The sequence below is a fragment of the Harpia harpyja genome, chromosome 3 (genome assembly GCF_026419915.1).
Source record: "Harpia harpyja isolate bHarHar1 chromosome 3, bHarHar1 primary haplotype, whole genome shotgun sequence".
In the NCBI taxonomy this organism is placed as follows: domain Eukaryota; kingdom Metazoa; phylum Chordata; class Aves; order Accipitriformes; family Accipitridae; genus Harpia; species Harpia harpyja.
Window position 1 is genome coordinate 19,728,468 of NC_068942.1, and position 13,638 is coordinate 19,742,105.

Genomic DNA, 13,638 nt, shown 5'->3' on the forward strand with positions numbered 1-13,638 from the left:
TAAATGTTAATAAGAAGTAGGATTTGACCAGGACACAGTTTTTGACAGAAATAAATCTACAAATCATACATGCATACATTACACAAATTTTGCTTATTAATTGTGTTATTCCACCGCTGCTCAATCCTAAAGCAAGCTGGTGGCTTTAAATTTGATTCTCAGATTTTTAACATCCATGTTCTGCTTTTCAGAAAAATTTGGTAAGTTTGGTGTAATACAAGAGGCAGATTGTCTAGCAGAGCTTTTTGGCCCATAGCACCCACTCTTTCCTTTCCTCCCCAGAGCAGTGGAGAGCTCCTATGCCTCCTGCCAGGATGGGAACTCTCCTTTGCTCTCTAGTTAGCCCAGAAACTTAATTTCAGCAGTATTTAATTTCAGTGAACGTTATGATGAATAGTTATCGAGTGTACCTGTGAAAGCATGGTTATTTTTCATGATGACAGTCATGCCACATTAAAAAATACCTTGATTATTTTGTCTCTCAAACTTGTCTTGGACAAATCGAATGTCCTGATTTGAATTTTTTTTGGCTGAATTAGTGATACCTTTTTACTTTATTGACAGTTTGCAATTCTTTATTTTGAATGGGCCCAAACCGTTCTTATTTTTCAGAATTGCCATTGCCAAACATTTACTCAGATGACTCACTGTGATTTTAAGTGGGTTGAAATACCATATTTTGTATCAAAACTCTTTTTAATGAAGTTTGGATAAGAACGTCATGTACTCATTGCAGGCAGACTTTGTGAATTACGTTTCTTCCATTGCAGTTTTCAGTAGCTAGAGGAGGGACTGTGTTCATGAATACTGCAGCTATGCTTAAAGAACAAACAATTTGATGCTTTCTTCACTGGATTGCACGTTCTCAGAACCTTTGTCAGTCCAGGCTATTCTCTGCAGCCTGTCAGTTGGTGTTTTTCAGCAATGTGTAAACAGAACCACAGAGTGGTTTGGGTTGGGAGGGACTTTCAAAGCTCATCTAGTCCAACCTTCCTGCCATGGGCAGGGACACCTTCCACTAGACCAGGTTGCTCAAAGCCCCATCCAACCTGGCCTTGGACACTTCCAGGGAGGGGGCATCCACAACCTCTCTGGGCAACCTGTTCCAGCACCTCACCACCCTCATCATAAAGAATTTCTTCCTTATGTCCAATCTAAACCTACCCTCTTTCAGTTTAAAACCATTGCTCCTTGTCCTGTCACTACAGGCCGTGGTAAAAAGTCTCTCTCTGTCTTTCTTACAAGCCCCTTGTAAGTATTTTAAGGCCACAGTAAGGTCTCCCTATAGCCTTCTCTTCTCCAGGCTGAACAACCCTGACTCTCTCAGCTTTTCTTCATATACATGTGCTTCTTTTTCTTAAGATATCCTAGGTTGCCTAATACTGAAAACTTCTAAGAAAGTTATCTCTATGGTATACAAAAGCTAAATTATATATTTTTCTGTATTTCACGTTCCAAGAATGGAATAGTCTTTCATATTCTTTCAGTGTATTTTTTGCTGGCTTAAAATATCTATAGTCTGGCTTCTTGATAATAAAATAATGCTATGAAAAACACAGTGTCACTGTTAATTAAATACAAAAATACATTAGAAAAACATGCTTTAAACTGCTTCTGTTTTAAATTCTACTTAACAGGAGCCCACCTGCTTGTTGTCCCCACCTGGCTGCTGTCTCTGTTCTCAGTTCAAAATCTTGTTTTCTCTGTTTCTGCCTGCCAGCTGCTGGCACTCGGCACTGGGGACAGCCTTGGAGCTAAAGTGGTAAAAAGGCTATTCCTTTTGGGACAAATCCAAAGTGCCAGTGTGCACTGCCAAAGATCCTGTGCCCAATTTTAGGCTGGTAGGCTGGGTACAAACCTTTCTTTGGGTGTTGGTAGACTTTTGTAGAATGGTCCTGAAATACTTCTTTTTTTTTTTTTTTTTTTTTTTTTTTTTTCCCTCTAATAGTTAGCTTTCCCTAAGTTAACATGGGTAACTGCACGTGATGCTGATACAGGGGGACTGCATTTCCTTTCTATCTTGGGTCCCTTGTCTGGGAAATCTCAGTAACAGAGTTGTCTGCCTTGTCCATCACTATTCTGTCTTCATTAGGCTTCGTTATATACGTTCTCAGTTTTCTCATGGTTACCCTTTTACTTCATGGGGTATTCGCTCCTGAATTAGCTCACCATGGTGCGCGCCCCTCTTCTTCTGAAGGCAAGTGTCCAGGCTTGTTGGCTGTGAAGCAGTGCTGGGTCTGAAGCCTTTTCTGGTCCAGACTGGTTTTCTTATTATTCCTCGCTAATGAACCAGTAAACCTTAATGCAGATGAAAGAGGCAAACTGCTTTTCAGTGGAGCCCGGGTGCCGCTGTCTGTGATGTGACCTCGTGGGCTCTGCAGGGTGTTTGATTGACACCTCCCCCTGGCAGCAGCACAATTGGGACAACTGGCAGCAGCAAATTTCCGCATAGTCTGTTTGCTTTTTGGGTTGTAAGAAGTGACATTCTCAAACTTTGAGCTGTTGTTTATAGCTGTCAAGAAGTGCGAAGGAGGAAAAGAACTTTTCGCAGTAGATTGAAATCAAAATTTCTCTGCAGGTGGGTTAGAGTAGCTTCCCTCACAGCATCATGAAGGCGAGTGAAGCCCTGGAGTCTGAGCATGCTACACAGCCTACAGTCAGCTGGTGATGCCAGGCTTTGTAAACTGAGGAACTATGGTTCACTTTCACCATATCTTTAGGCTTACAATGTAAGGGAATTTGGTCGGTGTTTCTCCTTCTTTGTAGTTAGATAATTACATGAGTGGGTGGGACATCCATCCTTTGAACTGACTGTGGAGGATGGATTAAGGGATCCTGTTCCTATGTAGTTGCTGAAAGAGGTAACTGGTATTTGCACTTTTTCCAGTAAGTAGGAGGGAGTAAGAACTTTCTACCTAGCCTTGTTCATGAGGTGGCATCCTTGAATTTCATGTCTGTAGTTCTTACGTTTAGTCTGCTCTTCAGTTTGGCTGAGTTCTTTATTAGGCATTAATGCATGATGCACATTAGGGCACCTGGCAGGACAAGTGATGTAACAGAACATACTAAAGGGGAAGGAAAAAGGAGATGCAGAAAATACAGATGATGGTGGTGGTTCTGAATTAGAAGATTGGAGGGGGTAACTAACGACTATCCTGAATTAAGGATAGAAAAATATCAGTGTGTCCACACTCAGTAGTAGGTTCAAATTACAAAGGCCCTGGGTAAATTTTTCTGGCTGGGCATACGCGTTTTCAAATCTAGTTTAATACGTCATCTCCTCGTACTGCCAATGTGTTGGTTTCTCTCAAATCTTATCATGACCTCCTTTGGAATAATTAAGGGAGTAGTCATGTGATAGTCACGGGAGGTGTCAGGATAAAGCTTTTCAGCAGTTGTTTAAAGATGCACATGATGTCCTTAATGATAAAATATTGAGGTTATTACTCTTGTACATCTTGTATTTAAAGTCTGAAACACTGTTAATGACACCTATGTTTTTCCTCGTGTCTTTGGTGCAATTTATGTAAAACTACTTTAGTCCCAGTGTTCAGTGTTGAGAAACTCTGTGACCGTGCAACATACTTTTCATAACTTTGTGCTTGTATAACTCATTTAAGATTTATTCAGTTTGAGTAATTTATATTGTGTTTTGGATTATTAACTCCAGTGGAGAAACTGGGATGTGCTGATGAAGATTAGTTAGCTAAAAGGAGCTCTTCAAGAAATGTTTATGTATTTTTTGTATGCAATGCATATTAATTTTTTTCTTTATTTTCATTTCTTACACTTTCTTTTTTTCAGCTGTCAAACGTTTGATGAAAGAGGCTGCAGAACTGAAGGATCCTACAGATCATTATCATGCACAGCCTTTGGAGGTTTGTTTCTCTATATGTTTGCAAGAGCTTGTAATTAGGCTGTGTTATATATACTCTTAAGTTCTCTGTATACATACGTATTTAAAATGTACATACTTGGATACAAGCAGACCGTTTGAAATTGATTCAGTTCTTTTTGTCCTATGGTGGAAATCAACAGCAGAATTCTACTTGAACAGTATTGTAGTTCCAGGTTGTTAGTGCAAGTACATTATACTGGGTTTATGTTGCACCTGAGTAATTTTATCACACAGGTATAATATGTTTATTCCCCTCCTTCTTCCTGACATTACATAAATGCATTATGTTTAAGTCAAGCTTTTTGCACCCAAACCTGACATCTGGGTCAGTTGCCGAGTTGCTCAACTCTGGTGGTTTGACCCTGGCTGGATGCTAGGTGCCCACCAAAGCCGCTCTATCACTCCCCCTCTCGGCTGAACAGGGGAGAGAAAATATAAGGAGAGGCTGGTGGGTGGAGATAAGGACAGGGAGAGATCACTCGCCAATTACCATCATGGGCAAAACAGACTCAACTTGGGGAAAATTAATTTAATTTATTACCAATCGAATCAGAGTAGGGTAATGAGAAATAAAACCAAATATTAAAACACCTTCCCCCCACCCCCCTCTTCTTCTCAGGCACAACTTCACTCCCAATTTTCTCTACCTCCTCCCCACCAGCAGTACAAGAAGATGGGGAATGGGGGTTGCGGTCAGTTCATCCCACGTTATCTCTGCCACTCCTTCCTCCTCACACTCTTCCCCTGTTCCAGCATGGGGTCCCTCCCACAGGAGACAGTACTCCACAAACTTCTCCAATGTGAGTCCTTCCCACGGGTTGCAGTTCTTCACAAGCTGCTCCAGCGTGGGTCCCTACATGGGCTGCAGTCCTTCAGGCACAGACTGTTCCAGTGTGGGTCCCCCGCGGGGACACAAGTCCTGCCAGCAAACCTGCTCCAGCACGGGCTTCCCATGGGGTCACAGCCTCCTTCGGGCATCCCCCTGCTCTGGTGTGGGGTCCTCCCCAGGCTGCAGGTGGATATCTGCTCCCCCGTGGACCTCCCTGGGCTGCAGGGAGACAGCCTGCCTCACCATGGTCTTCCCCACGGGCTGCAGGGGAATCTCTGCTCCGGCGCCTGGAGCACCTCCTCCCCCTCCTTCTTCACTGACCTGGGGGTCTGCAGGGCTGGTGCTCTCACATCTTCTCACTCCTCTCTCCAGCTGCGGTTGCCATTGTGCAGGTTTTTCCCGCCACTTCTTAAATCTGTTCTCCCAGAGGCACTACCACCATCACTGATGGGCTCGGCCTTGGCCAGCAGTGGGTCCATTTTGGAGCCGGCTGGCATTGGCTCCGTTGGACATGGGGGAAGCTTCTAGCAGCTTCTCACAGAAGCCACCCCTGTAGCACCCCCGCTACCAAAACCTTGCCATGCAAACCCAATAGCACCCCCGCTACCAAAACCTTGCCATGCAAACCCAATACACTCAACCAAACACTTCAACCTAGGTGAACTATGAGGATTCGCTGTTTTGCATACAAAACCCCTGAAAAACGTAAATGGGTGCAATTCTGGATGCATTGTAAGAGAGAATGTTTAGATTCCACTTAAATAGTAGCTTCCTGAAGTCTTCTAAACACTCAGTTAATTTTTTGGGCTGAGAGGACAATGAAGTTCTGGTGGTTGGAAGCTTAAATAGAAACCCTTTCTTATTTCACTGGAATAATAAAAAAGGCAGTGTTCTGCGGTATTCAGTTTGAGGGTTTGATTTAGCTTTTCATAGAAAGCCCTAGCACACTTAACATGCTTACAGAAATTAGTATGTTCCTAGGTGCTATCAAATATACCTCATTATCGACTAGTTTTTGTTTGTACCTTGTGTTTCCCCTTCCTGTGGTGAAATGTAAGGTTTAATTCATGCTATTACTTGTAACTTACATGAAGGTCTTATTTCTGGGTTAGAACAGTGACTCACTGGGAAGAGAACAGTGGCAGATGAAAGGAAATGCTGGAAATGTTGACAGTTACCTCCCATCCTTGAAAAAATTGTTAGTAGGTGGGCAGTGACAGCCCTGTGATATCAGTGTTCAGCATTAGTTGAGAGATCTCATTCACTGACAGCAAGCCTCATATGGTCCTCTGTCCTAACAGTGGGAGTTGTCCTGCTTGTAAGTAGTCAGGAAGTTGAGGGCATCACGAGATCTGATACACAAAGCCAAACACAGAACCCTGAAGAAATAATGCTTAAAGAGAAGTTATTTATATATCCAATGAAAATAATATTCCAAATTTCAAAGTGTACCTGTTGTGCAGTAGAGCACAGTAGTTGTTCAGAATTGTTTATTGAGAAGCAAAAAAGGATGGGAATTCTCTGGGGTGTGAGTTGAGTCCCTGTGTTGACTTGGGCATGGAAGGGGCTTTGGGAAGGCTGTCATTAATGTTCTTTCTTGGCGTGGGTCTCACCTCAGTTCTCCTGAAATTGTTATTCGCTGGGGCAAAGACCCAGTTTTCCCTTAGTTGACTCAGTTTTCCATCTGTTGGGTAATAAAACTTTTGTCATAATTGATACAACTAGAGTGAAGAGCTTGAATAATGAATTTGAGGATTTCAGCAAAGCCATTAGGTAAGAAAATTACCAGAAAGCTACAATATTTTATCCTTTTAACCAGAATCTTAATACTGTGTTGGTTGTCTTACTCTCCTTTTGATTTTGACTTCTTAAAACTTCTGCTATGCACTGTTTCTTTAGCCTGTCCTTGTTCAAGGAATGGTGTTTAGTTGTCTTCTACTTTGACACACTCTTCCTTCTTTTTTTTTTCTTCTCCCTTTCGTGGGGGCATTTCAGGATAATCTTTTTGAATGGCACTTTACTGTTAGAGGCCCTCCAGATTCAGATTTCGATGGAGGGATTTATCACGGGCGAATAGTACTACCACCTGAATATCCTATGAAACCACCCAGCATTATTTTGCTGACGGTAAGCATGTTTACTAGTTTTTCCTTTTTATGTGATCAATTTAACTGTAGGTGTCTGAGAGACAGATTCTTGGCATTTAAGGTAATATTATTTTTTAAGAAAGGTGGCATAATACAGTTAATGCTGCCAATTTAAGACCAGAAGACTCCAAGGTGACTCTGGTATTCTGTAATTATGGTATTCTGTAACATGAAGCTTTGTACCTAATAAATGGAAGTTTTCTCCAGGAGTAATCACATTGCTGATGTGATTGTCTAACCTCCTGTTCTCTCCATGGGCCCTCTTGGTCTCTGTTGGAGACATTGGTTGCATGTAGGAAGGCAGACATACGGTTTGGGGCAAAGGCCCACATGTGTGTACAGTTTCACAGAGCTATAGCTTTTCAGGCTCTCTGCGTGTGGTGTGTGGGTTACAGAAGCAACGGGAAAGCCACCATGTCACACTGGGACATGTGAGGTATCAGTTAAGGGTTTCTTCATGCATGAATAGAGGCAGATGACAGAATTCTTTGTTCAGAAAGCTGAATCCAGATTTTGTGAGGTTGGCAGTAATATAATTATGAAGTATTGCTTGCATATAGATTTGTTCGACCATGATTTTTACAACTTGTACCAAAACCCACGAGTTAACTTCCAGCATGTTTTGTTCTATCCTCCTTCTTCCTTTGAAGGCCAATGGCAGGTTTGAAGTGGGGAAGAAAATTTGTTTAAGCATCTCAGGGCATCATCCTGAAACATGGCAGCCTTCATGGAGTAGTAAGTAACAATTATTTGGAAAATGTTACCCCCATGTCGTGGTTTAACCCCAGCCAGCAACTAAGCACCACACAGCTGCTCACTCACTCCCCCCCCCCCCCCCCGCCCCAGTGGGATGGGGGAGAGAATTGGGAAAAGAAGTAAAACTCATGGGTTAAGAACGGTTTAATAGAACAGAAAAGAAGAAACTAATAATGATAATGATAACACTAATAAAATGACAACAGTAATAATAAAGGATTGGAGTGTACAAATGACGCGCAGTGCAATTGCTCACCACCCGCTGATCGGCACCCAGCTAGTCCCCAAGCAGCGATTCCCCCCGCCCCCACTCCCCCCGGTTTATATACTGGGCATGACGTCCCATGGTATGGAATACCCCGTTGGCCACTTTGGGTCAGCTGCCCTGGCTGTGTCCTTTCCTAACTTCTTGTGCCCCTCCAGCCTTCTTGCTGGCTGGGCATGAGAAGCTGAAAAATCCTTGACTTCAGACTAAACATTACTTAGCAACAACTGAAAACATCAGTGTTATCAACATTCTTCTCATACTGAACCCAAAACATAGCACTGTACCAGCTACTAGGAAGACAGTTAACTCTATCCCAGCTGAAACCAGGACACCCCATCAAGCAACTAGATCTTTAAACTGAAAAGAATCTCACAAAGAATGTTTATAGCAGAAGAGGAGACAGATTTTGAGGGAATAAAAGTATGGGAGAATTTGAGAAACGTAAAGTAGTGAAAGAGTGACATAGGATTTGGGAATGGTATTAAATGTGGGGTGAGAGGGTTGAGAAACTGAGGGGTGATAGTAAGCTCTTATTTATTTGGATGCACAAGCAGTAAGAATTCTCAGACTACTTAGAATATTCTTTGGTGGTTTTGTTTTGGTTTGGTTTTTTAAATTGTTCTTATGTGAAAATACTTTAAATCTTATTAATGTACCCTGTTTTTGTATAATCCCTAAAACCAGCTTGAATATTGATAGAGGGAGTGTGGTCAGCTTTTAATTTTGATGCTGTACTTCTGAACACTGAAGAGGAAAGACAGTATGGTCTGAGTTCAGAACAACTGAATGTTTTCTACCTTTTTTTTAAAGTTTCGTTATTACAGAAACTGAGAGTTGGCACAATTCATCCAAGGCAATATTTCTGTGTTTATATAATTTTAGTTTTGCTGAGTACAGTGCATCAGTTATTTCTTTGGATATCAGTTGTGCTTTTAAAATATGTTGATAAGATCTTAGGAATTTTCTAGCAGACCACTCTTCAACTTTTGTAAAATCTCCTATGTTTTTTTAAAGAGTAGAAAATACTGTCCTCTAAGTAGGACATGTAAATATCCTGTCTCTGTTTTGTGGTACTTATCTTCATGTGATATTGATTTACCAAATCTACTAGCAAAGTGTCTTGAATTCTTAAATTTCATGACTATGTAAAACAAAATTGAAGGATAGATACTGTCAAAAGAGATGTTTTAGATGACAATTCTGTTATGAACTGTTATTAGTATTTTTAAGTAAGCTCCTTCCCCAGCATGATGACATAAAAGGAACAAATTCTGTGGTACACTGCATAAAAGAAAACCACTGAGCTTGTGTGCACTAAATTGCAGAAATCGTATCTAGTAGAAAACACGCACAAAAAGAAGAATGCCTTATGAATCCTCCTCTTTTCCCCCCCACCATTTATATGTTAATTCTCCCCTACCTTTTTTTTCTTCAGAACCCATTTTTAAAGTCTGGAACTCTAATTATTATATTGATGCAACATTTTTGTGACAACTATCTTTTCTCCTCTGTGTTGGCTGATGGAAGAATAAGGCCTCACCTTTCATTTATAATGTGAAGTTTAAAAAATGAAGAAAGCCTTGCTGTGTACCAAAAAACCCAGTGCTGCTTGTATGAAATTCAGACTACTCCTTTGGACAAAATGAAGTTTTGCAGGCAGAACTGCAACTTTTCTATACTGAGTGTAGAGTGAGATGAAATAACAGTTGTTTCTGCAACCTTGTTTGTATCTCTGTTTTCCCATTTTAGTAAGAACAGCTTTACTAGCTATTATTGGATTTATGCCAACCAAAGGTGAAGGAGCAATAGGATCTCTGGATTATACACCAGAAGAAAGAAGAGCTCTTGCAAAGAAGTAAGCACTAAGTTTGTTACTGTAGGTACATATATATATATATATATATATATACACACACTGTCTTTTAGGGTGAGGCATTGAGTAGAAAGTAAGTCACTTCAATCTGTTCTTTTGCATTTATTCCAAATATAAAAAAAGTTCTATGCTTTGTGTGTGCGTATATATATATATTTTTTTTTTTTTTCCCCTGAACATTGTGCAAACTCAGAACTTACGGTTAAACAAAATACTTTGAGGGCTGTGTTCCTTCCAGCATTGTGTGGTCAAATTAGAGGTTCATCTGAAATTCAGGCTTAGAGATGTAATTAACATTGTGATACAGTGGTAACTGCAGTATGGAGGGAAAATGAGTATGATGGAATTGATAGTAAGTGTAAGTGGGGGACAAAACAACCAAAATAATGATGCATCATTTCCCTTAAGTAAACAATAGTAATAATAATAATAATGAAACAACAACTAAAAAGTCTGAAGCAACTCTTTCTGAATGATTTTTAGGAAATTAACTTGGAAATTAACTTAAAATTAGATTTGTGATTATGATGAAATGATTAGCTTCGTGGACGAGGGGAAAGCACTGGATGTTGTTTATCTTGACTTTAGCAAGGCTTTTGATGCTTCTTCCTTAGTATCCTCATAGAAAAAACTCATGAAGTACAGCCTAGTTAAGTGGGGTCCATAATATGGATTAAGAACTGGCTGAGCTGCCTGGCTCAAAGGATTGTGGTAAGCAGCACAAAGTCCAGCTGCAGAACGGTCACTACTGGTGTACTCCAGGGGTCAATACTGGGGCCAGTGCTATTCAGTGTCATTCATGACCTGGATGATGGGACAGAGTGCACCCTCAGCAAGTTTGCAGATGATACAAAACTGGGAGGAGTGGCTGGTACGCTAGAAGGTTGTGCTGCCATCCAGAGGAACCTCAATGGGCTGGAGGAGTCTCATAAAGTTGAACAAAGAGAAGAGCAAAGTTCTGCCCCTGGAGAAGAATAACACCAGCCGACCAGCTGGAAAGGAGCTTGGAAGGGGAGGACCCGGGGACCCTGGTGGACACCAAGCTGATCATGAGGCAGCAATGTGCCCTTGCAGCAAAGAAGGCTAATGGTATCCTGGGCTGCATTAGGAAAAACATTGCCAGTAGGTTGAGGGAGGTGATCCTTCCTCTGTACTCAGCACTGCTGAGACGTCTGGAGTGCTGGGTCCAGGTTGGGGCTGGGTCCAGGTCAGGGTACAAGAAAGATACGGACTTACTGGAGTGAATCCAGTGCAGTACCATGCAGGTGATTGAGGGGCTGGAACATGTTTCATACAAGGAGAGGCTAAGAGAGCTGGGAGTGTTCAGCCTGAAGAAGAGAAGGCTTAGGGGGATCTTATCCATGTGTACAAATATCTGAAAGGAAGTTGTAAAGAAGGCAGAGCCAGGCTCTTTTCAGTGGCAGCCAGCAACAGGACGAGAGGCAATGGGCACAAACTAAAACACACAAAATTCAATCCGAATGCAAGAAAACACTTTTTTTACTGTGAAGATGGTCAAAGCACTAACACAGGTTGCCCAGAGAGGTGGTGGAGTTTCTGTCCTTGGAGGTATTAAAAATGTGACTGGAAACAGACCTGAGCAACGTGCTCTGTTTGGCCCTGCTTTGAGCAAGGAGACTGGACTAAATGATCTCCAGAGGTCCCTCCTAACCTCAACTATTCTGTGATTATCCTTAAATGAAATCTTATACCTGTGGGGGTTTTTTTGGTCTTTCTCCTTTCCCATCTGGGAAGGAGAAGGTACTTGAAAGGCCATATCCCTATGTAATAAGCAAAGTTACTGTATTCCAAATTGTAACTAGTACATTATTTGGCTCAGAGTACAGGCAGAATAAGGTCACACCTGCCTACAAATTGGAAGCTGCAACTTTCCTGTTAGCATGGCACTGAGTCAAAGCTAATAAACCCTGCTGAGAAGGCAGGGTTTCGTGGGTTGGTCTTGGTACTGTACTATCAAGGCTGTGTGGTTTCTCATTGTCCTGGAGAGCTGCCTGCAGTATGCCCTATAGACAAATTATGTGTGCTGGGGAGGAAAGGCAGCGCTCTTGCAGAAGCTGAAATTCCTAGATTTAAGGTTCAAGCTCCTGGGTCCAATTTAATATTTGTAATAATAGTTAGGTCTTTATAATTTACAATTTTAATTTGCTGCAGGTATAAAGTTTTAAAATTTAACAAATTATTAATAAAATATAGGTAATAGCAATATGCAAGTCAGTTGTTAATACTTTCCTAAACGACATGAGAGAATGTGTATTTGTAGTATAGATAATTCTCAACATATTTTTTCAAGACAGTGTGATTTGGGGCAGGGGGAAGTACTTTTAAGCTACTGGTCTTGACACCACTTGTCTTTCTGTGGATTGTTTTGCAAATAGTTTGTTTAAACAAGCACACAAGAACATTATGAGAACATGCTATTCTGAGCTATGTCATTTGTGGCCAGGTCACAAGACTTCTGTTGTGAAATGTGTGGCACATCTATGAAGACAGCCCTCTTACCACTAACATCCGGAAGTGTGTCAAGCCAGGCGGACAAGGAGGCTAAAGAACTTGCCAGACAAATTAGCTTCAAGGTGAAGTCACTGTTTAAACTTTTATCTCTGTTGTATAGAATTAAAAAAAAAAAAAAAAAGGAGGAAAAACTTGTAAATTTTAGAAACATTCATAATTTCATAAGCCTTCATCAATCACTACATGGAAACCTGATTTTTTAGGATAGTCTGAAAGAGGAAAATAGGAGTGGATCTCTTGCAATGAGCTAATTAATAAATTGTGCATCTCAAGCACTGATTGATTAGTTTTAATTTCAGTGGTGAGCATTGTGGTAAGAACTGCATAACTATGTTGCTTTTATTTCTATTTTTTCAGTCACTAATAACTTGATTAAATTCTCCAGAATTAGTCTTATCATAAAAGTGTTAGGAAAGTTTGGGCAAAGCTAACCTAAATTTTTTTTCCTTTGTGATTTCCCCCCCCCCCTTCTGGCTTATGGAAGGAATAAAACATATTCCTACTGAAAAATGGTTGCAAATTCTTTTGAACTACTCTGCAGCTGAAGATACTGAAAGTTGAACTCTGGAATGGAAGTTGCCGTTACCCAGAAATGTGTTCTCTAGCTTGTGTTTCAGTGAAAGTAAGGTTTGTTTAGCCAAATATGTGCCTTAGAAAATTGCATGTCTTGCATGCACAGTGTTGTTTTTCACTGGGTTTTCCTCTAAACTCTTAAATCAGCCACTAAGGAAGACTGCTGTGCATGAGGGCAGGGAACTACAGTGAAATACATTATGACAATGTGGCATTGGTGCAGAATATATCCTCACTAAGGTCAGGATGCTAATATGTCCCCTTTTACCACCAATGTTCTCCTAACACTGTCCTAAAGACTACTTTTTTTTGTGTGTGTGCCATGAGAGTAAAGATTGCCTGAGCATTACTGCCAGTTTTTCAGGACCTGCATATTCCTGTGCGATCTCACATCTAGACATGTTGACATGGTTGGATCTGTGTGTAATAATGCTTATGATAAAAACATCTCAAAATATTTTACAAAGATGAAGAGATACAGGGACAGAGTTTTAAAGTTGAACTACTCAGAGAAGCAATGGACTGCCTGCTCCTGCCTTTTTTACAATATATATGGGTTAAGAAGTGTAGGATTAATTTTTACTTAAGAACTGCTAATTTTCACAGAACTTCTAGAAATATCAGAGTATAATTTTTTTTAGAAAGAACTCTTAACTTACATTTCATACCTTTTTCAGTTTTAAAATGAAAGACTTAGGGACATCAATCTAAAGAATATTGGTGCGTCCCATGTATCCACATACTTAACTCCACCTCCTAAGA

At 40.8% G+C, this 13,638-nt stretch overlaps 1 protein-coding gene across 3 annotated transcripts in view; it reads left to right on the forward strand.

The window, feature by feature from the left end:
* Positions 1-13,638, forward strand: part of UBE2J1 (ubiquitin conjugating enzyme E2 J1) — a 47,561-nt gene that overhangs the window by 20,325 nt on the left and 13,598 nt on the right. For 2 of the 3 annotated variants that reach the window (XM_052781531.1, XM_052781530.1), the window contains exons 2-7: positions 3,805-3,878; positions 6,723-6,854; positions 7,525-7,609; positions 9,648-9,753; positions 12,236-12,365; positions 12,845-12,925. In XM_052781531.1, the coding sequence (XP_052637491.1) occupies positions 3,819-3,878; positions 6,723-6,854; positions 7,525-7,609; positions 9,648-9,753; positions 12,236-12,365; positions 12,845-12,925 (594 nt within the window). In that variant the 5' untranslated portion in view covers positions 3,805-3,818. The remainder of the gene's footprint in view (positions 1-3,804; positions 3,879-6,722; positions 6,855-7,524; positions 7,610-9,647; positions 9,754-12,235; positions 12,366-12,844; positions 12,926-13,638) is intronic. The other variant, XM_052781532.1, reaches the window with a different exon arrangement.